Genomic DNA, 24765 nt, shown 5'->3' on the forward strand with positions numbered 1-24765 from the left:
ATGTATTCTAACCTGTGATCATATTTCATTTAAAAGTAGCTTGTGAAAGTAGCCTGGCCTTTATCAGATTGTACATCTTTGAAGGAAAGGATTATGTCTTTGTATCTCCTACAGAATCTGGTATTACCTGATTCTCATATCAAGTCTAGAACAATGCCTGCATACTTAAAAATTACTGAATACTAAATGAAAGAATAAGAATTATTTATGCTACTATAGAGGAGCAAATAGATGGGAACCAGATGGCCTGAGGGTTTAGTTTAAATCTCAGCTCCGTTACTTATTAGCTGTGCCACTTTGGGCAGTATGTAACCCTTCTATTCCTAAATCACTTCTATAAAACAGAGCTCCTTGAGCACCTGTCACATAGAGTAGTTGGTAAGAATAGATCATACACACACACACATCGCTTGGAACTGTAGCTGGCGTGTATAAAAATCATACAAAGGTTAGTAAATGCTCTCTTTCATTGTTGTTGATATTATTATATTGTTTATATTATGAGGGAAAGTTCATTGAAACAAAAGTCTTGAACTCACATTATGTTGCATTTATTTACACTCACTGGGCCTTATTTTGTTTAGCTGTAAATCAGTCATAAGACAAAAAAGTGATCCCTACTTTACAGGGATCAAGATGTTAGGATCAAGAAAAACAGATATGTGAAAGCAATTTTAGAACTATAATGTTTTATTCAGTTGCAAGGAGAAGTTACTGTCATATTTATTCTAGGTGATTACTAATGAAAAGTGAAATAAAAACACATTGAGAGTTACCATTTTTGTTTCTTTTTAGAAAGGGTTCTCAAATATACATATTTATTTCCAAAAGAGCCCAAATATATCACTGTGTTAATATTTATATGAATACTTTTAATATTTTATCAAAAAACAATTTTAGCATTCAAATTGGTCTTACTATTTCTTATTTCAGAGCTCTGAGATTAAGATCAAATTCTAATTGAGAAGAAAAGGTAGTAAGACTCTCACACCATAAATGTGACACCTAAAAATACTTCACCTTACAAAGCTGGGTATATATAAATTAGATGCATAAATAAAACCATAGTATAGCTTTAGGCAGAGTTTAGTGATCATTGTTGACTAGGTTTTAGAATAACTCACTTTTTGGCAAATGGGAAGATGGAGGATCAAAGATTAGTGACTTTAAGTTCATTGAATGAATGGCAAGATCAGGTTATTGAATGAAGCGCACTGTATCCTGACAAGTGCAATGGTGATGTGTTCTGTGAATCTGTGAAAGTCACCAAACTCCCGTCTTAGCTTTTCCAAGTTTAAAATTGAAGTTACAGTGTCTACTTGACAGGGACCATATAAGAGCTCAGGTTGGTGCTTTGAAGATGTAGCAAGGGAGGGAGAGCCAGGTGCAGGCTCCTGGAAGAGAAAACACTTTGGGGTCCTTTGCATAAACACAGTACAGGGGTCTGAAGGGACATGGGCAGAGGCTGGACGACCTTGGCCACAGACCCCACCTCCAACCTCCTCATCGTCAAGCCCCTTTCTATACCGATGCCAAAGTGATCACAACAGTGGTCCTTCTCGACCCAGCTCTGGTCTCTCGCTCAGCTCAAAGCCCCGCCTGATCCCACTGGCTGCAGGGAGGGTCTAGGCTCCTCAGCCTGCCCTTCGAGGCTTCCATGACCGGCACCCCGACTCCCACCTTGCACTTACATTCCTGCTCAGTGGAGGCCCTGCAGTACCCCCCACTCACCTTCTCACTGCCTGGCCTCTATTCAGGCTGTGACCTCTTGCCAGAGAGTCCTCCCAGGGGTGCTCCCCTGGCTCATGGTCCCGGCAGCACCCTCAGCTCTGCAGCTCTGTGACCCACCCGGCCCACCTGGGTCCCTGCCCCTCGCTCATGTCTCAACCTCCATCCCTCAGCCCGGGCCTCTGCCCCCCTCGTTACCACCCCAAAGTGGAGAAAAGGAGCGTCGGGGGTGAGCTGGGTATGTAATAGAGGGTGATGTCGTGGAAAGAGAGGGGACGGGGCCCCCACCCACATGAGATGCTGGCAGCACCTGGCACCGTGCGTCTCGGTGCACAGACACAGCCCCCGAGTCCCAGTGTCTGCACCTGCGGGGGTGGGAGGGGTGGAGAGGGGCACAGCCCGGTGGTGGTGCGCGTGCTTAGCAGCACAAGGTCCTGGGTTCAATCCCATTTAAATAAATCAATAAATAAATAAATAAATAATCTCTTAAAACAAATCTTCATCTGTAACTTGGGGTCACAGACCCTCCTCTTAGCGCTACCATCAGAAATAGATGCCTGGTACATGCAGCTCTCAGCCAAACATGGTCCCTCCCTCTCCACCCTGCTGCCTCCCTGCACATCTCACAGGCCATGGCAGAAGCCACTGACCACCTACCTGGTCAGACAGCACAAGGCCCATCTGAGCCAAACACTGACTGCCAAGCTTGCCAAGATGACCACCTCAGTCTCGGATGCATCTGGTTCCTTGAGCCACAGAGCCCAGGCTGTCACATTCTCATTTGACTCAGAAGGGTGTGACATGTGGCATCTTGGCATGCAATGAAACCACCAGCGGCTTGGGCAGACCCTGGGCAAGGAGGCCACCAGTCTGTCTAAAAGGCCGTCTCCCACGCTGGTTCCCAGCACCTGGCCTGCCACTCCCGGCCATCTGCCCCCGCCAGCAGAAGCCCTGTGCTCCCCTCCAGGCCTCGGGCTGCAGATGATTCTCCTGCCTGGGGTGAGGGTGGGAGAGGGGGGCATCAGCTCCTGCCTGCTCTTAGATCACCACACTCGGACACTCTGGAGCCCACACCAGGAAGCCAAGCCTCCCCCCACTCACCTGCTTCAGCCCCTGGGCCATGATGCTCTGCTGACCATTCAGTTCAATTTAGTTCAGGCTGCGTCAGGCCCCACTGTGCACCACAAACAGCAGGGCCTGGGTGAGCTGGAGAGAGGACACGGTGACTATGATCATGACCACGGCGATGACCAGGGCCGCCACTGGCTGCGGCCCGAGCACTCACTGTTTCACGTGAATTAATTCATTGACGCTTCCCGCAACCCCAGGGCCTGAGTCAGTTTTATCGTCTCCATTTCACAGATGAAGAAATGGAGACACAGAGAGATTAAGCAGCTCACCCCAGGCCACAAGCTGTGAGAGCAGTGGCGTGTGGATGCGCACGCTCTGTCTGACTCCAGAGTCCAGCTCCCACTGCTGCCCCGAGCGCGTAGCGGCTGCCGGCCGCATGGCTGGGCCCAGGGCTCCCCGCGACGTGCTCGGAGAACTTGGCCTTGAGTCTGCTGGGCTCCGAAGCCCACGCCCTGAATCCCTGTGCTTGTCAGCCTCCCTGCGTGGTTATCATCATCCCTCAACCATTTCCACACACCGTGACCTCCGGCATCCTGGGGAACAAAGCCCTACGGCGTCCCCAACTTTCTAAACTTTCAGGAGATATGAGGTCCCCCCCAGCAGCCACTTGCAGGACTAATTCTGTGCCTGCTCCTGTCTGATCAGCCTTAACAGATTCAGCGCCATCTCTCAAAACTGAATTTGGCTTCTCCATCTTCTACTGATTTTATTGCAAAGGTTTTTATGGGCAAAGGTATCTCTGACATACACAGGTTGCCCTCCAGACCAAACCGTCCCTCCCGGAGGGCTGTCCGACACTGCTGCAGGAAGTAGTCCAAACAGGCGTGCAAGAGCCCAGGGACACCCAGGGACCCCGGGGTCGTCAGGCACGGTGAGGGGAGCCAGCTTACTCCCGCGTGAGTCACCCCCTGTTTGTGGATATTTCCCGCAAGTCACCGCAACACGTGGCTGGAACAGTGACTGTGACCCTCAGCAGCCTGGTGGCAAGAACAGGAGCTAAAAGGTCAGGAAGTCCTGAGTTCAAACCCCACGCTGCCACTTCCTGGCTGCGTGACCTTCCCCGGTGACTCTGCCGCTCCGGGCCTCTTGTTCCTGGTCTGTATAAACACCACGGCCACGCCCGGCGCGTAGCGCTGCAAAGAGGCTCTGGAAGGTGCTGGGGGCTGGGCAAGCGTGTTCCCTCCCCACTCCACCCCTCGCAGTCCTTGCAGACCACCTGGCCCAAGGGCTGCAGACAGATGGCTCCTGGCTGCATCGCGCCCGGCTGCCTCGCTCGGCCCACGCAGGCTGGAAGGCAGTGTGACGAGGCCGGGGTTGCTTCAGCCCAACACGACAGCAGCGCAAGCCACCGTCCCCGGTCACGTATGTGAGCTGCCTGCAGCCCTTTGCCAATGACCGAGTTTGGGACCCAAACACCTGACCGTAAAAAGACAGGGGTTGTGCGTTTCAGAGGTTTTTACTAACTGGGGGTGGGGTGAGGGCTTCGTTTCTTCACTTCTTTGAGTGCAAGGAAGCTGCATACGGAAGGAGAATCATGGTGCAAAAAGACAGAAACGTCTCTGTGCTTCTGAGCGAGGACTAGCCGGGCAGGTGTCTGCACCCAGCAGTTTCTGCTGTGACATATTCTGATGACCCTGCATAAGCCAGAGAACGTCCACTAGGCTGGGAGCTAGGCTGCAAGGAGCACTCCTGCTCGGTACCTTCACATCCACGGCCTGGTGGCTTCAAAAGCCTCTCCTCAGGCCTTTTCAGGGTGACTCCCAGTAATCTCTCTGCAACACCTAAGAAAATTCCAGAATATTCCAGTGTTCACTGCCTAGATGAGATATGACACATTGGGATCACTTGCACGTCTGCACCAGCAACCATGCACTTTAATCTGACTGGAACCAATTTAGAGGGATTTAATTAAATTTGCAAAAAGACAGCGTGGCAGAGGAAGTTCAGCCTGCTCACCTGTTTAATCAAATATTCAAAGAACAAGTGAGGTGACGGCTCATCTCCTACAAAAGCACAGCTTTGTAAATAGACTGGTGAGATTGTAAAGTTTCAGAAAAACGAAGCTCTAAATGTGCAACTGTCACCAACCCAAGCGGCTCAGCAGGCCTTTCTGAGCACGAAGGCTCCTGCTCGCTCCAGACGTTCTCACCTTGACGCGGTGTTCCCAGGGAAGCCCTCGTGTGTCCCAGAACCTGAAGCGGGAGTAGCAGACCTGCCACCCCCGAGGGGCCACGAGGGCTCAAGCCCAGCGGGGGGGACGGCACCAGATGCTCACCAAGGACCACACCCCGGCCCCGAGAGCCAGTGTTTCCTGGGCGTGGGTTCTGCCACCTCCAGGCTGCGGAGCTCCGGGCACATTCCCTGACCTCTCTGCACCTCAGCTTCCTCACCTGTGACAAGTCAGTGACGATGGACCTACCCTTCCGGGACATGTTGAAGATTGAGCTAAACTGCTCGGAACAGTGCTTGACCCAGAGGATTGCCCAGAAAATGTTGGTGACTATCCTGAGGAGTCCCTGCTGCATCTCCAAACCCAACCCCGCCCCCACCCCGGCCAAAAGGACAGAGTTCCCCCACCCCACCCCACTCCCACCAAGCATGACTTGACTCGGAAGAGCAGGGGACATTCCTTCCCCAGCCCCATCCCCAAGTTGAGACTAATTTTCCCCTCAATGCGGTGTTAACCCACCCCCGCTGCCAGGCCTGGCAACCAGCCCACCGGGAGGCAACTGGACCTTTGCAAAGAGCACTGGAGCTGGAGTCAGACCTGGACTTGAGTTCCAGCTCTACCTCTTCCCAGGTGTAAGCAAAGATCACGCCACCTTTCCGAGCCTCAGTTTCCTCATTTGTAAAATGGAAACTAACACCACCCACCTTGTGGAACTGATGTAAGGATCAACGAAAACTTGTCCACCAGCCATGAGCCCCGTGGCCGTGGAAATACTGGTGACACCTGCACAGCACCCCCACCTTTTCACTGGCCCTCACCAGACGTCTGTGAGGCAGGCAAGGCAGGTGCCCATGTTCCCATTTATCAGATGAGAAAGGTGAGGCTCAGAGAGGTTACACAGTCCACGTCAGCCCCCTCTCATTGAGCAAAAGGCTCTGCAGGTGAGAAAACAAACCTGCTGGATAAAGGAGTGAGTGGACGGATGCACCAGGGCTGCAGGAGAAAACTAAGGGGTGCGTGGATTTATCCAGGCAACGGCTGATTAACGGGCTGAAAGCACCGAGGCCCTGCCAAGAGAATGCTGGAGAGCTGCGCTGGCTGCAGCTCAAGACCTGCCGGAGGAAAGGGAGCTGCAGGCGAGGGCCGGCTCCAGAGGTCCCCAGGAGCCAGCCTGGGTCTCGTATACAGGAGCCTTGGGGGCCTTGGTGGGCAGTGCCGTCGGGCTTACACTCGCTGGCCAAGGAGAACGTGGTGTGCGGAGCCCGTGACCCCCAGCCCGAGGCCCATGAGGTGCAGAAAATGTCCCGGTAGAGGCCCCCTCGCCCTTCAGTGGGGGACACGCAGCCCCGGCAACTCCCACTACACAGGAGCGCAGAGGAGCTGCCTACTCTCCGTTTCCACGGGAATCCCCTTGAAATACCCCTCCAACGGCTGTTGTTCTTCTCTGTGGAGGAAGAGGTCGGGGTAAACGTGATGGAGGGAGGCGGGCACTCGACACCAGGATGCCACGGAAATTTCAAGGCCCGGCCCCACACCACCCACCCCCTCTCACCAGCAGAGATGACCAGGGCCTGGGGGCAGGCTTCGCCTTCACTCCCGCCTCTGTGGGGGCACCATGACTGTTTCCGTGGCAACTGAACGAGGAAGAAATTGGCGATCGCATCTGAAACAGCATCCATCTCTTGCAGAAGGCTCCCTGCCGGCCAGGAAGGCTGGGTGTGCAGGGACACGGCCTGGGGTCAAATCCTGCAGCGTGACCCGGACAAGCCCCTGACCTTAGAGCCCCCTTTTCTCCTTTTCTCAAGTGCCTGCCGTGAGCGCAAAGGGATACAGCAGCCTTGCACCTCCTGCAGCTCCGAAGTCACTGGCTCCCTCACCCCAAGTGCAGTGGGGATGCGTTTGCGTCATCACCCTAAAACAGTCCAGAAGAAGTTCTCTGGTTCCTGAAGCAAATATCCGCTGAGCCATCCTGGGGGCAGGAGGGTGGCCGGCTCCCTGCATGCCCTCCTGAGATGTGGTGGCTGTCATGCACAGACGGAGAAGGAGAGCACGCACGGCTCAGCGGGGTCTCCAAAGGCTACCAGCCCCCGAGAGGGGTCACTCCCACAAGTGTTTACTGGGCACTTTGCGCCAGATCCATTTGCAGCCCTCTGCACCCGTTTTCCACGTAGTTCTCACAGCCACCCTCCAACTTAAGACATGTTATCCCTGCTTTGCAGACGGGAACACTGAGGCCCCAGAGGTCACCTGGAGAGGGGTGGCCAGCTAGACCCCAGGCCCTGGTCTCCCAAGGATAGCAGGTGGTTCTCCTAACAGTCACCCTGGGACCCCCACAGCCCTGCCTGGGCCGACCCACCCTGCTGAGCTCCAAGCTTCAGAGCTGAGAGCTCAGGCTCAGGTCCCACCAGGACCTCGGGGTGGGGCCCTCCAAGGCTGCTGCTCCATGTCCCTGTCCTTTTGGGCCTGATCACTCTGCCCCTCCCACAGTCCCATGGCCACTCAGCCCTCCCATCACACCACCTGGCTCCTGCTGACCCACAGGGCAGCGAGGCGGGGCCATGGGAGCCAAGTGACCCCCCCAGGAATCACAGGTTATTCCAGGTTAGGGGCTTAGTTAAGTATCTTAAGCTTCTGGCAGGTGTTCTGGATGACTTCATTAGGGCGATAAATGCTCACAGGGCCAGACCCTATGTGGGCTGAGATGTGTGTAAGTCACACCTTCTTAGTGAGCCCTCTCGAGCAACGCAGACTCCATCTTTATTTTCCTTTCACAAAGGCAGTCTTCTGCTGCCGGGAGCAGTGACCCCACCTCAGCCTGGAAGACACGCAGGTGAGCTTCAGCTCACTGGCTAGTGCTGTAGGAACAGCGGAGTTTGCCATCGACCTCTTCCCTGCAGGCGCGGCAGCGCCCACGCCAGCTGTAACTGAGCACAGCTACCTGTGCTCAGGTTTGTGCTGGGGTGGGGGCGGGGAGCGTCCCTCCACCCTTCTAGGCTCATCTGGCTGGTCTAAGGATTAACCTGACATGAGGCAGACTAACGCGAGAAAAATAAACAAAAATTGAGTAACATGTGTACTTCCTGTCTTTACCCATGGGAGACAGCCAGGGTAAACGGAGTGAGCTCACCAAGAAGGCTGCAGCCCTCACCTTCAAAGTCATCTTGCTGCAGGCAGCGGTCGGTTACAGAGGTCGGTCACATGGAACGCCCGGATGCATGAGGTCAGTTAGACAAGGGCTGGAAAGGTGTCACTTTGCTTTAGACGTGGGAGTCATCAGTGACTCGCTGCGTGGGAATGGAGGAAGGGGAAGACACACCAGAGTGGGTGGGGACAGACTGCTGGTGGGGAAGCAGGCAAATCTCTCAGAAGTTTGTCGTCAGAAGTAAGACTGTCTGGTTCAAGTGAGAGGGAAGAAACAGGGAGGTGTTTACAGAGGGGAATTTGAAATCATCACTGAGAAGGAAGAAGATGCAAGTTAATTAAATAAAAGGAGTAGGACTGCTGGGCAGTGCGTGACTTTCTTCAGCAGCACTTAGATGCCTGGGGGAACGTTGAGGAAGAATGAGAATCAGTCTGTTGTGTAGTTGGGAGTTTTGCCAAGTAAGTGCACTGAAAGGACGGAAAAGGGAATAAAGGATCTGGAATAAAGGATCTAAGAAGGAGTTATTAAAGTTTTAGCTCCTGGAAATTGTTGAGAAGGAGAGTATTTCCTTTACCGTCTTACATTCAGTGACTGGGAACCTGCAAATTAAATTGACTAAAGCAGATTACTGTGAGAAAAAAATTACGTATGAACACATGCAAGAGTTCACAAAGCAACGGGATTTGAAGGGGTGGCTACAAGTGGGGGCTTACATACAATCTAACACTTGACAGGAAAAGGAGAAAAGCATTTTCTGAGAAACAAATGGCTTCTTGGTGAGAGGGGAGAGCAAGGGCACTTATGGTAGAACGAGTGCATTTAGGAAAGAGAAATGACGCCTTAGGAGAATGTACGGGAGAGATGACAGGTTTGTGACAACGTCCGTTTGCGTCTGGTGCTCAGAACTTGTCTCTAATTTTAAGACTGTTTCCAAAAAGTAAGTAAATAAATAAGAGGAAATGAAAAGCCTGAGGCAGATTTCATTTCTCCATGAGGAAACATCTGTGAATCAGTGTTTAAGGTAACATGCAGAAAGTCTGATGGCACCGTAACGATTGTTGGGATCCATCAGAACATTGAAACAGCCACAGCAGATCCAAACGCTGTCTAAATCTTTAGGTCTATAGACAGTGATTAACACTGGAAAATTCAAAAAAGCTATCAACACTGCTCAACATCAATGACAAGTTTGGTGGGTGGTTGGGTGCTGTTTAAACAGCTGGCACCCGGGCTCAGTTTGAGTATATAATACTCCAAAGTGCTGGGTTTTATTCCCAAAATCTGCTTAAAAGTCAATGAGATGCAGAAAAATGTGGTTTAAAACACTTCATAAATTTTAATCATGCACATACAATATAAGGATATTTTCCTTTAACAAACATTGTCAGTATCTTACTTAACGGGAACTAACAAAAACGTTAGGCAAACAGCCCAGCAGGTAAAATGTTTACTATTTATCTTGTAGATCGTACACTTTTTCTTCAAAATCTCCACATGTACTTGACGTGCTTTTGAAACCAGATCTTCACTTAGACTTGACTCGTCCATCAAGCCTACGAGAGTCCGTAGGACTTAGATTGAAGTTCAGTAGTAGCTGGAAAGAAAATGAAAGAATTAGATTCTTTACTTAAAATACTTCATAGGTAACTAAATGTCAGTTTACTTTTTAAGAAAAGCTGAGACTTTTCTAAGTTTTAAGAATGAAAACTACCTACATACGATTACAACACAAAACACAAGATTACTACTCTAGACTTTGCCCAGGGCTGCACATTCAATTAACTGCTCTTGTGGCTAAGGATCAGAGCGCCTGGTTTTCTCACTTTTCATTCATTTACTCAGCAACCACGTGCTAAGGCACTGTGACAAGCACTGGAACCGCAAGAAGAAGATGACAGAGCCCACCCTGAAAGATCTTGTACCGTAAGCTGGCAAAATAGATGAACAGGCAGTTTCGGTACAGAGACATAAATGCCATGACAGGTATAAAAGAGGGCAGAGTTGGAACACTCAGAAGGGACGTCCAGGTTTGTGTCAATACTGTCCCCTCTTTGGTGGCCGGGACGTGTAAGCAGATACCCGAAGGAGGAGGAGAAAGTGTGGGAGGGAGAGGCAAGAAGCAAACACACAGAGCAGAGGCAGGAGGGGCGCCCGCGGAGCTGGACGCAGTCTGCTCAGCCGCTGGAGCACAGGGGCAGGGCAGGGGAGGAAAGAGATACGGCTGAAGGGTTTGGCAAGAGCCAAATCGATGTGGGTGTTTTTCTTCCAAGCTAAGGAATTTGGGATTTTTCCTGAGGGCAAAAAGTTAACCAGTGACAAAGTGAATGACAGGAAATTCATCCACCAGGTGACAGCTACATGAACCGAGATTGCTTGAGTCTGGGTTTTTGGCCTCAGTCACTACCAGAAACTCGAGAAGCTGATGACCTCCATGCTTTCTGAGAACAGGTCCGTGTGCAGGTGACAGGCCCACGGGGACAGCAGGAGAGGAAGGGCACAGCCAGAAATAGAGAACACAGACTTCTTGAGTTTTTTTTAAAGATATGGATCATGATGTATAAATGAGGAATAAGCATATTTATCATTATGAATGAAATTACGCTTTCACATTTTTCATTAGCTACGTGTAAGAAAAAGATTTAACATGGTATCTGTTATTCAAGCAATAGAAAGTGGTGCCATTTACTGTTTACAGTGTATTTCAGAAATCAATGTCTAAATTTAATTCAGAAATGTTGGCAACATACCTTCTTTTAATTCTCTAGATATACTGTTTATCAGCTTCCTCTGTGTCTGAAATAAGTCAAATATTATTTTTAATGTTTAAGTGAAACAAGAAACACTATCATAGGAATGACAGCTAGCTTATGAAGTGTGGCCTTTAAATAATACTTTTAGAGACTTCACTTAACTTGGGGATTGCTTAAATAGAAAAATAATCACATGAATAAAATAAAATAAATTCCTACTTACTTTGATTTTAGATAATAGAGAACACATATCTGTAAGGCTATTTAAATTCCCCTGATGAAGAGCACAGTAAACACTGCCCTGTCGGATACACATAATCTTCAGAGGGCGATGCCCGATCTTATTGGCACAGAGAGTTTCAACAGTTCAAGTCATGTTTCACACTGAATGCGTTGCTCTGCGGTTCTTAGAAAAACTGCCCTTTGTAAAAGTTTAGTTTTTTTTAACTTTAATGGATTTTCCCTTAAAATGAGCTTTCCATTCCTGCACTTTTAGAAAACTAACATTTTAAGGTCTGTTCTATGCTAATGTTTTTAGCACAGAATTGTAGATACATAAAATGAAGAAAGGGGTCCTGTTAATGTCAAGTGAAAATTCTACTGGCAAACAAGTTAAGCAAATGTATTTTGCTCTCTGTAGATGGCTAAAATATTTACGTCAGAAAGTCTGCTTGAAGAAAACAAAAGGAGAGGCTAGCGCCAGTTTTCAAAGTTGGTTTCTCATTCACAACTTCCTAGAGCTAGAAACAAGGAAAACAATACCTAATTCTTTAACTGTAACTTTGTTTCCATCCTAGACACTAGGGCCAACTTTTTGAAACTTGACTTAATTAGTTACGTATTTAATTATGAAATGTGTGGGGACACTTCAAACTACAAGTGTCCTCATCTAGAGTGTTCTTTTAAAAACCTTTCTTATAAAAGTCACCCGCTCACTAAACAGGGTCTACAATAGTACACCAGACATAATAAACACTGTGGTGATAACAGCGACACGAGAGCCGAGGCTTCTGTAAAAGTTAGGTGCAAAGACAAAATTTGGGGCTACCGTTTGCCAGTATTTTCAGAGACTGTTTTCCGTAACACTGTCTGACAAGAGCACTCTAGAGAGGCCTTATGCCATCAACAACATGACAACAGTGCCAGGCGGGTCCTGTGAAGTGAAAAACACCTAGCAGATGAAGGGAGAAGCCTTGACTGAACTAATTTCATATAACCATTAATAAACACTATGCAAAATGTAGATCACACTTTTACATGAGTTGAATGTAAGGTTACTCTTTTCCTCTGCAAAGCTATTTTCCTAAACACGTACTTCTGGGACCTTTATGCTTATTTCTAGGTCCAGATGGTGGAAGTGATCTGAAGTCCAACATTAATAAGGAGAAGGCACCTGCAGTTTTACTTAAACTTTTCCATTTAACAAAAAACACAGTAAGGTGAGAAAATTATACACAGGAAGACAATGTATCAGCAAGTTTTAATTCTAATGATTTTTAATTAGGAGGATACTCTCGTAACTGGCGGTTTGCAGACTATGTCCCATAGAAATGGAAGGTCCCACTGGGGACACTGCAGGATTGAGGTCAAAACTGAGGTCACAGGCTGGAAGATAATGCTGCCCTCTCTTTCCGAGATCAATCTGATAAAAACAGACTTGCCACACACGTATACACACGTGTTCATTTCCAAAGTGAATATGTTTTCAGGTTATTAATACTTTTAAGTTAAAACTTGGTATCATTCTTATTTTAAATGTTATAAAAATAAGTACAATTCCAGAAATGCAATAAAATCAAGTCATTTAACCACTCTGATTCATCATACTGTTGTAAATAGGTTAATGAAGGAAATGACACTTGTCAGTTTGTAACTGTTAAATACATGTATTTTGTTGCAGACCAAAGAAAGGAGAAAGAATTTGTTGATCAAGGAGCTAAAAAATTCACTACAGAGAAAAAAGTGAATGAAAGAAAAAGAACTGGAAGAAGCTGAGTGACTGGCTTTCAGAAGTTAACACGCTTCCTCATTTGTCCATTCAGACAAAATGAAATGAGGGCAGGAGGGATTCCACAGAGCAGAGAGCTGATACAAGAAACAAGGTTACTGAACTCTGCCTCTGCCTTATGAGAAGTGAGCTTAACTACTGTGATAGTTTGATTAGAATTAAAATTCAGAGTGGATGTGCCCTGCCTTGGAAGCCTACTTTTAAAAGAAACGTGACCAGATTCTGCTGAGACGCAGTGCTGTGTCATGTAAAAAGTTAAAGTCTTAGGAATATTAATCGTTCTAGCTCTGGTGCACTGGTATAATCCCATTTAGAAAAGGGGCTGCTGAACTGAATGGACGTTTGAGCAATTTAAAAAGTAGTTAAATGAATCATTAGAAAATGTTTGAAAGTGTCAGTAATACACCAAAAGTCCAAAATCAGTGAGTGTAAAATTTAGTCTTCCTATTTAAAATAGATTTGAAGGACATTTATTAACTATTGTGGCCATGCTTCATGTTAGGCACACCAACACTTAAAAACTCTTGAACAAAAAAAAGTCTTTAAAACAGAGAAATTTTGTCTGTCATAATACTGTCTGGAATCAATTTTTAAGTTTTCAGTTCTCAGAAAAAAAATTCTATGTGCAAGAAAATCTAACAGTGATGTATCTGCTCAGGCTAATTTTAACTTTTTGTATTTTATAGTAATATAATTAAATAACACAATTGAGTAAAACTGTAAAATTGCTTCTGATATGTAGGACAAAACATCCCAGAAATAAACTAGAATGTGAAATCTGAGGGTACAAACTAGCAAAGCAGATATGGGGTCCATCTGTTACCACTACAACAATGTCAAGGGACAAAGCTGTACTTCATGCAGCAGTAAGAGAGGCAATAAACCCAAGTGTTATCAACTGGAAAAAACTTGCTTCGACCACCAGCACGACTAAAATCACAGACGTACAGCAATACTTCTGTCAAGTTAGAAAAAAATGCGGAGTAAGCTGGAACTTCACAGTAGGAACAGTCCAAAGTGTTTAAGCCTTGCAAATAAAAGAGAATGTTACATTCAATCCCAATGCCATTTTTGACATTTTGCAAAAGCTGTGGAAGTCTGTTTGGTTAAGCCCCATGCAAAAACCCATCCCTTCCTGTCATTTTAAACAGTATGTGCACAGCTCTCATAGCATTACTTTATGTTTTCCCAGCAGAAATAATTATATCCCTAGCAATTCTAGAAGGCACCTTCTTTCTCTGAGTCTAAGAAATCTGTAAGCAGTAACTGTACAATACCTCCTGTGAGGCGCCCGGTAGTGCTGAGGGAGACGCGTCTCTGCACCCGGACAGAGCGGGGCTTGTTAATCTCCCTGCTAAACCTAGCATGGTTCGGCCCCACGGCCCCACAGAAGAACTACGTGTACCTTGGAACTACAACACTGAGTTTAAGCTAAATTATTTTCCTGTGTACCTAGAAGTACTAAAACATAGACACCTCTTTCCTCCAAAAACATTAAAGGAAACACCTGTCCTCAGGAGATCTCTCTTGCACTGCTTTTGCACTCACACTCTTTCACCATCATCCTCTAAAGTGACACACTCGTGATTTTTTGGTGACAACTAATGAAAACATTTCGAGTTTGCATCATGCTTAGCCACTGACGGAAGTGTTAAGCATGCATTTTTCTTTTTAACACCACGCAGTCCGGTTTCATGACTCTGAAGTACTTAGACTCAATTTACCCACAACACTGTCTATGAATCCTGAGCTTTTTTCTTCTTTGATTTATTATGACATGAAGCCAAGTGAGAAAAAGCAGGTTGAGACCTCACTCAACAAGGGCCCGTGCTACCCTTCTCTGCATCAAGATCATGAAAACACCATCAAACCATAAACCCACACGCACCGATTTCAATGGCTATTTTAACAACGATACACAATGAAAACTGGTTGTAATTTAAAGACTCCCTACCATGGCCACCTCGGTATTCCTGCAGGTGAGGGCAAGACAGAGACATAAGTGAACTTCATTTTAAATATTTAAATATTTGCTTTACTTGACTACATATTAAGAAATGTTCTACAATCGCTCAGTAAGACATTTCATAACAATTAAAATAACAATGCTGTAAGTAAAATAGCAATTAAGAATGTACTCTTACAGAAGAAAATGATAAAAATTTTAAACTTAAAAACAGAACTTAATGTTTTTAGTGTTACAAGTTTATTGAATTCATAAAAAGAATTTACCTTGGATTCCTTTAAATAAAAAACATCCGTATGTGGTTAAGTATCTCGATGCCAATCATTTACTTATGCTTAGGGGTAGAAAAACTGGGGTGCAGCAAAACTTGAAAATGACTATGAACCAATGCCAAACCGAAATCAATCAGAAACTAAGCCAAACATTGGAAAGTGTATCTCTAGTTATTAGGCAATAACACTTAATTTCTAAAGTAGAATTTAAAATGGAGCTTTTTAAGAAATTTAAAATTTTGTCACTTTAGTTGCATTTATTGAATAAAGTTAATGACAGATATCTCTTGAAAATGACAAGTCCTGGGACTTTAAAAAATAAAATTTGTCTCTTTCATTTGCACAATTAATTATGGCTTTTACTTAGTGTGCGTAAGTCAAATAAAAAACTCAGAATTTCATCAAATTAAAAACAAGAATTATATCAGAAATCTGAAACCCAAGAGAAAGAAGATAACATAACTAACCTTGAACAGAGCGCTCATGCTAGTTGTAGGGTGTGAAAAATTCCTTAAGTTCCTTCTTCGAGTGAGACTCCTTTTGGGCTCCACGCTAGTACTAGAACTTTCAGCAGAAGGCGGTCTGTCAACAGGCCGTGCGGGAACAGAGCCGAGGAAAGAACTCTTGTGCTGTTTCTCCAGCTGAAGCTCAGTGCTCACTGCTGCCAGCCTCTCATTAGCCCTGCGAGGATCGCAAAGCACAGATTTCATTCATTTCGTTTTTTTCCTAAGTGATGTGTATTTCTAAAGTTGCTATAACAGTAAACAGATTGTCCCATTAAACTGTTTTGACACCAAAAAATACGTCAGCACAGACCTACTGTAAACAATTACAGTTTAAAACTGTCCTAAAGAAGGACGTATGGGCCTTAACTAACAAGTACTTCAAAGTGGGGAGAGTCAGAGATGGAGACGCCCCCACAGAGGATCCCCGCTGCCTTCTGCACTGGCTGCACCTAGACATACTCACCCTCAGGAAACCAGTTCAGAAATAAAAAATAAACCATCCCTCAAAGCCATTTTCAAGCATTTGCTTTCACCCCCCTTATATACACATTTCACGCATTACCTGGGAGAAATTAAGCATGCGGCACTGAGGAACAGTTTAGGGCCACCACCTCTGGGGGGCAGCAGGCGGCAGAGTCGATGGTGGGAAAGAACAATGACAGTGCCAGGGGCAATTTCAAGTATCCCCCAATGTCCCAAAGCTCACTTTGTTACTTCGCTTTTACCAGAGGCCTACATCAGCACCTGTTTTCCACAACCAGAAGAAAAACCTCAAGCGGATTTTCACTGCCATAAAAAAAAAAAAAAAAAAAAAAAAAAAAAGCCAGCATAGCACTGGGTGCTTGTTTTAGCCCGAGCCATCAGTGGGGCAGTGAGCACCCCGAGCAGCGAGAGGGGCCCCACCGAGCTCCTTCCCCGGAACCACACTCAGTGTCCCGGCATCACGCCGCCACGGCTTTGGACTGTGTCTGTGAGCGCCTGTGCTTTATGCATATTTATTTTACGCTTCCACCAGCAAGACGTGTCCTAAGGTAACTGCCTCTTTGCTTTACACCGACAACTTTCATAGGAACGCTCTACTTTTGGACTGCGCGGAGACCTGTAGCTCATAACACTGCTACTCAGGCACCGGAGGTGGGACCTGCCCTTTCTGTCTTCCACACATCCCCTCGGGCAGGCCACCATATACTTTTTAGCCACTTTGTGAACCACTATACTGCCCTTCACCCCGATGTGAATTTCCCCGTTCCCCAAGCATGCCTTCACATAGTGGAGACAAACTTAGAAGGATACAGTACTTCGTCTCAGGGTGCCCACGAGCCGTGACACCAAGTATCACAATCAAGAAAGTAAATTCACCAAAAACCAGAATGGGGCCCCTTGGGTTTAAGTTGTACTCTTCCAAAACACAGTTAATTTTAAACTCATTAACATTTCTATTTATGGGAATTCTAACTAGAAATTTTGTGATAATATAGCTGTCTAAATTACAAAGTTTGCAAAACCCCTAGCTTAAAGACTAGACCAGGTTAAATATATGCAAGTATAAAAAATAAAGTCATGTAAAAGCAACAAAAGCCAGGGAGATGCAAACTGCCCTGGACTGACATTTTAAAGAGCTCATTTACTAAACCATTTCCCAAAATTACACTGTCTAGTCAGCTTTCACTTGCTACTCACCTCACGAACCTGGCTCAATAAAAATTATGCCTTAGAGGCAAGTTAATGACCTAAATTATTTTCTATAATTCTACGTTTTGACTTACGAGTTTAGCTGATTTGCCAATGACACTCTATTTTTTAGCTCTTCCAGGTACAGCTGCCTGTATTCTTCCAATTCTTTTTCATTAGAATCAAACTGAAAAGTCTTACTTTTCAGTTCCGTTTCCAGAACTTTAACTCTGTGTTCCACTTGACTTACTGAAGCACGTTTATACTCTCTTAAGTCTTCTTGAGATGCTGCTTGGGCCTACAGTAAATTAAAAGGATACAATTTTAAAAATACTTACAACCTGAGTAATTACAGTATATTTGTTCCCTTTAGTTTTGAGTCAGTGATTCAGAAAGCAATTTTAAGTGTGAAAAAAAAGCTAAGCTTTAAAATACTTATCATCGATGTCAAGTGAATTAAATCTGAATTATGAAGTTAAAGTTGAATCACTCTTATATTAGTACTCATGTAATGTGATCAAAGAATAATAGGATCAATCTAAACTTTTAAAAATTGAACAATACAACCTAGAAGTAATCCAAGAATGTGGCATAGTATTTACATCACAATATGTGCTTTTCCTCCTAGTGGTCTTGACTTACACCAATTGGTCTTAAAAATGATTGTCTAGTGAGAGTTGTTCTGAAAGATCAATTTAGTGATAGTAATGATGGAAACTGAATTATTTAAAGGGAGTAACAAATGCGGCCTTCCTTCCAGAAATCCACAAAACAAACTGCTGTATGGGAAGTAGAGGAAACACGTAAAATGTACACATCCGAACTGTCATTCTCAGCGAAGTGAGTTAGAGCACGCTACAGATCAATGCTTCACCTGTAAAAACTGGCTGATTTCTTTCAATTTTTCTGCAATATGCTGTCTTGCTTGTTCTTCAGTCTCCTGTCTGTACTGCAGGACTTGACTGAGTTCTTTCAGTATTTCCACATCCCATCTTGCTCGCTCCTCAGTCTCCCGTTTGTACTGCTCCACTGGACTGCGTTCCACTGCATTCATTTCCAGGTGACGCCTGAGGTGCACTACTTCTTCTTCCAACTGCTTTGTCTCCTCCTCCAGTGTGTCAGATTTCTTTTGCAATTCTTTCATAAATAACTCCTTTAGAAAACGTTGAGTTTCTGCACTCAGATGGAGAAGTACTGAAGATGCAGATTTCACTTTTGCTGGAAGATCAGCATTCTGCATGAAGAAGATAAAATTGTTTGGTAATGAGGTTAGCAGACTGAGAACAGCCTAACTCTAACCCAGCATCAAAGGTTGAAATAAATTCAGCTACAATAAAATGGTATCTGCCTTGTGGAATGGAGAAACTCAGATTACTCAGAAAATCAAGAAAAAAGTTCAAACCACCAAGAGTCACAAAAATATACTGTTTACTGTCATCACCTTTGTTATACATTTGTACTTGAGTTCACACTCTTTTCTGTAATTGTTTCATGTCTTTCCTACATAAAATGACTATAAGGCACCTCTTAGTAGAAAGTCTCTTACCCCTTCCTCCCCCAAGTCTTAACTCTCCATGCTTTTTAAAGTTTTAGGGAGATCATACTGAGTTACTTAGGGCTGAATAAATGCCTCCCAAAACAAGACTTTGAAAAAAAGACTGCAACTAATACATCTTGCAAATATGGGTTCTAATGCCATAAGCCTTTCTCTGAACCACAAATATTTTATGCTTGTTTGAATTGCATTCCAAGGAGCAATGAATGATTCACAGAGTTAAGGAGAAATCCATCTCCTAGTGTAGTGGTTTAGTAAGGTGATCCATGTATTTTTCTAAACAAATAAACAAAAAAGCCTTAATTCTTGTAATCCTTTGTGGCTCTCCACAAAACAAGAGAACATACTCAGCAAAAACAAACAGAAAAACTTGCTGGAATTTCAGTGACACTGACTTGGGAAGAACTACTTTCCTTCAGATAGAAGGATTATTTGGTAAGACAAGATAGGCGGAGGTGGTGGTTGTAAAACATCTCTACAAATTCCTTGACACTTCCCCTGTGAAATTCCCTCCCCTGAAGTATGTACTGGCCTCAGTCAACTGGTTTCTAGGGGACAGAATGTGGGGACACTGCTGTGTGATTTCTAAGGCTAAATGGCTTCTGACTTTCACTCCATAGGGACGCTCACCCTTAGAACCCAGCCACCACATTGTGAAGCCCAGGCCACCTACTGAGTCTTTGTACACGCAGCTGTCCCAGCTGATGACCCCAGGGGATGTCCTTAACCAAAGCCAGCTCCAACTTCCAGATACGAGCATGAACAAGCCTTTAGATTATTCTAGTGCCCGCTTGATGCCAAGTGGAGAAGAAACAAGCTGGCTCCACTGAGCCTTGTCTAAACACAGACTTGTGAACCAAGCAAATGCTGTTTTGAGTCACCAGGTTTTGAGGCAGTTTATTATATAAATCATTAGCAATAAATAACTGGCACAGATATTAAAAATGGGGCACAGCCATTAAAAAAGAACCCAAAATGTGGGGATGCCTTTGAACCTGGAGGTAGGTGAAACCTGAACAGATGTAGAGAAGACTAAGAGTGAAAATCCAAAGTGTCCACGAGGCTGTTAGTGGAAGCCTGAGGGCCCTTGAAGGGCTGAGAGTGACGGCTTCTAGGCCAGGGAAGAAAATGACGCTAAAACCGGAGGAAACGGGACTCTTGCTACCGAACAGCTGAAAGTAAAATTGATGAGAGAGATATGCCAAAACATACAGGTTATTAAATGTAAAGGAACCAGGACTCACCGGGTTCAAATATCTGTATCCCATTTAAAGCATCTCCACATGCCCAATTGTCACATAATCGGTAAGCAGAGAAATGGCTTCCGGGCTAACATCAAATCTAGGGTGCTGCCAGGAAAACAGACTAAAGATGAAGCCAAGACTTTGTTAAGACCTTGAAAAGATTTAAGGTGCTGCCTCAAATTCCTTTAAAGATCTTAAAAGCATAAGAATTTCAAAGGCATGGTCCCACAACAGCTTCACAGGAAGCCCAAGGTGAAGAGTTTATCTCAAAAAGACGTGAGAGTAGCTTTTCCAATGGCATCAACCCAATAAAATTCACAGGAAACTCAAAGTTTTAAAGAGAACTGTGGTACCAAAAACACTGCTTGCCAGCTTGGACTGAAAGAGACAAAGACAGTGCAAAACAGGAAGAGGCCTTTGGGTTTTTCTTAGATGGTCTACAAGGAGGCAGCTGGCTTGAGAGAACTACTCAGCTGCAAACACGGGTCACTGCTCATGAAAGGGACAGAACAAAGAGCTCAGAGAGGGCAGCGAAGGAGAACCCCTCCCAGGGTTAGGACTAAGTCCTAATCAAAGAGCCGGCAGCATCAGGCTGCACTTCAGAACTGCTACGGACCAGTGTGCCTCCCATCTTCCATCTGTGAGTGAGTCCTTAGCAGTTCAGCAGAATGTTTGGTGTGTGGCGGTAAGTAACCCGTGTCTCCTTATCCTCAAGCCCCAGCACTGAGAGGAGTGTACCCAAGGGGCTGTACTCCAGAAACCACGCCCAGGAACCTCAGCCCCACCTGGACCTGGTGAAGATGGGAAAGTAAGACCTTGGGCTGGAGCCTGAGCCTAACACCACAGCGACCGAGACCTGCTCAGGGACTGAGTGGGGATAAGTGGATTTCTCGTATGGAAGCAGTAAGAAAACTTTGTGGCTAGTGAGTAGATTATGCTTGTTTTTGAATGTCTCCATAAATTTTCAAAATTAATTCCATAAAAAAGGTAGACTATGGGCCAACCTTAAGTGCCCTGCTCCTAAAGAACAGGAAACGGTGAGAGGGGCACCGAGTGAACTGCAGGGCAGGTTTGAAAAGGCAGTTCAGCTTCTGCCTCGCTCTTAACCCTGGAACCCAGTCTCAGGTGGGCACGCTCAGGCCACAGAGACAGCTTAGAACACTTCCAGGGGAGGTGGTCCACCTGCCCGCCCCACCAAAGCCACAGTCCATCCACCGCCAACATCAACCATCAGACATCAATGGATGAACCTTCGAGTGATTCCAGCCGCCCGCCTTCGAGCTGCCCCACCTGAAGCCAAGAGGAATAGAGGCCAGCTGTCTTGGCCACACTATTCCTAAGTGTAGGTTGTGAACAGAATAAATGCTTATTTAAAGCCACTGAACTTTGGGGAGCTTGTTAGGCAAAAACAGATAAACAGAAAAGTGGATGAAAAACGATTGTAAGAAATGTAACTTGAGTATAGTAGAAATTGGTCTCCTATAAACTGGAATGTAACAAACGTTGAGATTAACTTGTCAATGACAAAGTGCTGATGAGAAGCAGATAAAGAAAGACCTCAGAACTAGTGAGAAGGAAGGTACTTCGGAGTTCCCTCCAATTACAGTTTCTTACACATAGGCATGTATTTCACAATTTCCCCTCGACTTTGAGGATAAGGAAGACTGGTAAGCAAGGGGACACAGGATTTGAAGTCTAATAATTGAAAAACAACTAGAAATAGTCAGTTTACCAAAATCAGCCTTTTTACCTCATTTCAATTGACTGAAATTCTAAGAGACAGGCAGCTTTGAGAACTTATTAATCTAGCACTCACTCTACATTTCCCTTTCCTCAGAGAGAAAATAAAATATTATGGAACCATAAATGTAGTGTCCTTTGGCAGTATTTAAATTCAATACAATTTTTCCTTTACCTTACTTCAAAGCTTGTTGGTAAGGGAAGGTAAGACTGTCTCACCTTTATGTTGTAGCACAATGCTTCTCCATATCACACAGATTGGCTTTGAGCTTTTGAAATTCAAATTACTAATCTGTTACCTGTTTCTGATAAACTGATTGAATATTATCTAACTTGTAACAGCTACTGTACTCTTGAAAAATTTTCCTTGCATGGGATGAAATATTTATTTCAATAATTATGCATAAAGCTATAGAATACACCTAGGCATCTCTCTTTTTAAGTAAAAGGAGGTAGACACAGGGAGCTGAGAATGCAGGATCTACACCAAGAACAAGATCGGCACCAGTATTACACACAGGAACCAGGCCAAAAGAGGACTTCATCGTGAACCGCGAGATGATGGATTAGAGAGGCTTCCAAAGAGGAAGGTTGAATTAATCTTCTCCAGGCTTAATCTCTTTCCTCTAGATAGTGAAATCTATGGATGAGTCTATGAATTATAATGAGTGCAACATAATGAAGTATATTGCAGACCGAGTCAGCAGATCCCGTGACCATGATTTGATGGAAACGAGTGAAGTGGGAGGCATTGGGCGAGAAACTAAAGGATCTCAATGGGGGGGGAAGGATGGACTTTATCTTTGCAAGCCTACTTTCTCTCATGTCACAGAGTCAGCAAGGCATAAGCTGGCCACAGGCCCCTTCAGGAAGCAGCAGATCTCCACAGAAGCAGAGTTACAGACATTCCACGACACTGACTTTTTATTACTATGTAAAACAACTGGTAATATGCAAGATGACTCGGAAAGAGTTCTCATAACATCTGACTTGGTACTGGCATAGGACAGACATAGATCAATGCATCACCACTGAGAACCTAAAAGAAACCCTCACATTTACGGTCAATTGATTTTCAATACGAGTGTCAAATAACTGAATGGGACAATAATAGTCTTTTTAACAAATGGTACTGGGACAACTGGATATCCACAGGCAAAAGAACAAAATTCGACCTCTACCTCATACAATACATATAAAACTAACTCAAAATGAAAGAGCTGAAACTACAAAATTCTTAGAAGAAAACACAGGTGTGTGTGTCTTCATGACTGGATCTGGCACTTGTTTCTTAGGTAGGACAGTAAAAGACAGAAATAGATTAACTGAGCTTCATCAATGTTAAAAACTTCTGCTCTTGAAAAGACACCATCAAGAAGGTAAGAAAGCAAGCTTCTGAACAGGAAAAAATACTTGAAAATCCTATATCTGATCAAAGACTTACACCCAGGATACAAAAAGAACTCTTACAATTCAATCATAAGAAGACAATCCAATTTTAAAATGGGCAAAAACCTGGACAGGCAGGTCTTCAAAGAAGATACACAAATGGATAAGCACACGAAAAGATCCCCAACATTCTGTCATCAGAAAAATGCAAATCAAAACACAATGAGATGCCAGTTCACACCCACCAGGAGAGCTAATGACCAGTGTTGACAGGGATGCATAGAAACTGGGAGAATTACACACTCTGGATAAAAATGTTAAATGGTGCAGCCACCCTGGGAAACAGTATGGCAGTTCCTCAAAAGGTTACACACAGTTACCGTATGACCCATACGACAGCATTTCCACCCTTAAGTCTATTCCCCAAAGAAATGAAAACGTGTTTACGCCAAAACTTGGATGGAAATGTTCACAGCAGCATTATTAGCAAGAGCCAAAAAGCAGAGGCAACCCAAAGGCCCATCAACTGATGGATGGATAAACGGTTTAGCCCCACAACCGAGCAATGTTCAACAATAAACGGAAATGGAAATACTGACAAGCGCTGTAACGTGGATGAACCTTGAAGATGTTTTGTCTAACGAAAAAAGCTGATCATGAAGGACCACATAGCATGTGACTCCACTCATGTGAAACACCCAGAACAGGCACATCTATAGAGACAGAAGTCAGACTGGTGGTTGCCTGGGGCTGAGGGGGGCGGGGGGCTGGAGGTGATGGCCAAGGGATGCAGGCTTTCTTTTCGGGGTGATGGGAATGTTCTAAAATTGACTGTGGGGACAGCTGCACATCTCTGGATACACCAGGAGATACTAACTATGCATCCTAAATGAGTGACTTATACGATATGTGAATTTATTTGTTTTGGTGGAGGGAAGCAATTAGGTTTTACTTATTTATTTTTAGAGGAGGTACAGGGGATTGAACCCAGGACCTTGTGTATGCTAAGCATGCACTCTACCACTTGAGTTATGCAATCCCCCCTATAATATGTGAATTATATCTCAATAAAGTTAAAAAAAAATCCAAAGGCAGGATCTAGACAATTTTCTTAATTCTCTATTTTCGGTGTACAGACACGGTCTGAACTTCTCCATGCTTTGACAACATACGTAAAATGAAGAGAAAATGAAGGCAATGCCTAACTTCAACTGGTTTGTATAATGACCTTTCTGCACAAGTTACTCTGAAATCCATGAAATGAATACACACAGATTCTATACCCATTCACAAAAGTGAAGAAGAGACATGACAATTTTCTGGAACATGCCATGAAACACTGTCCTCTGACTTTATCTAGCTGGCCTCATTGTGGTGAGAGATCACTAAACAATACTGTTTAATAGGAAAAACAAGTTAACTTCTGTGATGAAAGATGTATAATTTTCAACTTCTCTAAGAGTAAATATTGTAAGAAAAAATATATAGAGAAA

The 24765-nt window shown here is 44.8% G+C and overlaps 1 protein-coding gene across 6 annotated transcripts in view; it reads right to left on the reverse strand.

The window, feature by feature from the left end:
- Positions 1 to 9482: 9482 nt before the first annotated feature.
- The window catches only part of LOC141574624 (ankyrin repeat domain-containing protein 26-like), a 73609-nt gene continuing 58326 nt past the window's right edge, over positions 9483 to 24765 (reverse strand). For 4 of the 6 annotated variants that reach the window (XM_074350058.1, XM_074350061.1, XM_074350057.1 and 1 more), the window contains 5 exons: positions 18219 to 18578; positions 17440 to 17642; positions 15635 to 15848; positions 10919 to 10964; positions 9483 to 9765 (listed from right to left, as the gene is read on the reverse strand). In XM_074350058.1, coding sequence (XP_074206159.1) covers positions 9725 to 9765; positions 10919 to 10964; positions 15635 to 15848; positions 17440 to 17642; positions 18219 to 18578 — 864 coding nt within the window. In that variant the 3' untranslated portion in view covers positions 9483 to 9724. Of the gene's footprint in view, positions 9766 to 10918; positions 10965 to 15634; positions 15849 to 17439; positions 17643 to 18218; positions 18579 to 20147; positions 20249 to 24765 lie in introns of those variants that run through there. The other 2 variants (XM_074350060.1, XM_074350062.1) reach the window with 2 other exon arrangements.

The sequence above is a fragment of the Camelus bactrianus genome, chromosome 22, assembly GCF_048773025.1.
Source record: "Camelus bactrianus isolate YW-2024 breed Bactrian camel chromosome 22, ASM4877302v1, whole genome shotgun sequence".
Classification (NCBI taxonomy): Eukaryota; Metazoa; Chordata; class Mammalia; order Artiodactyla; family Camelidae; genus Camelus; species Camelus bactrianus.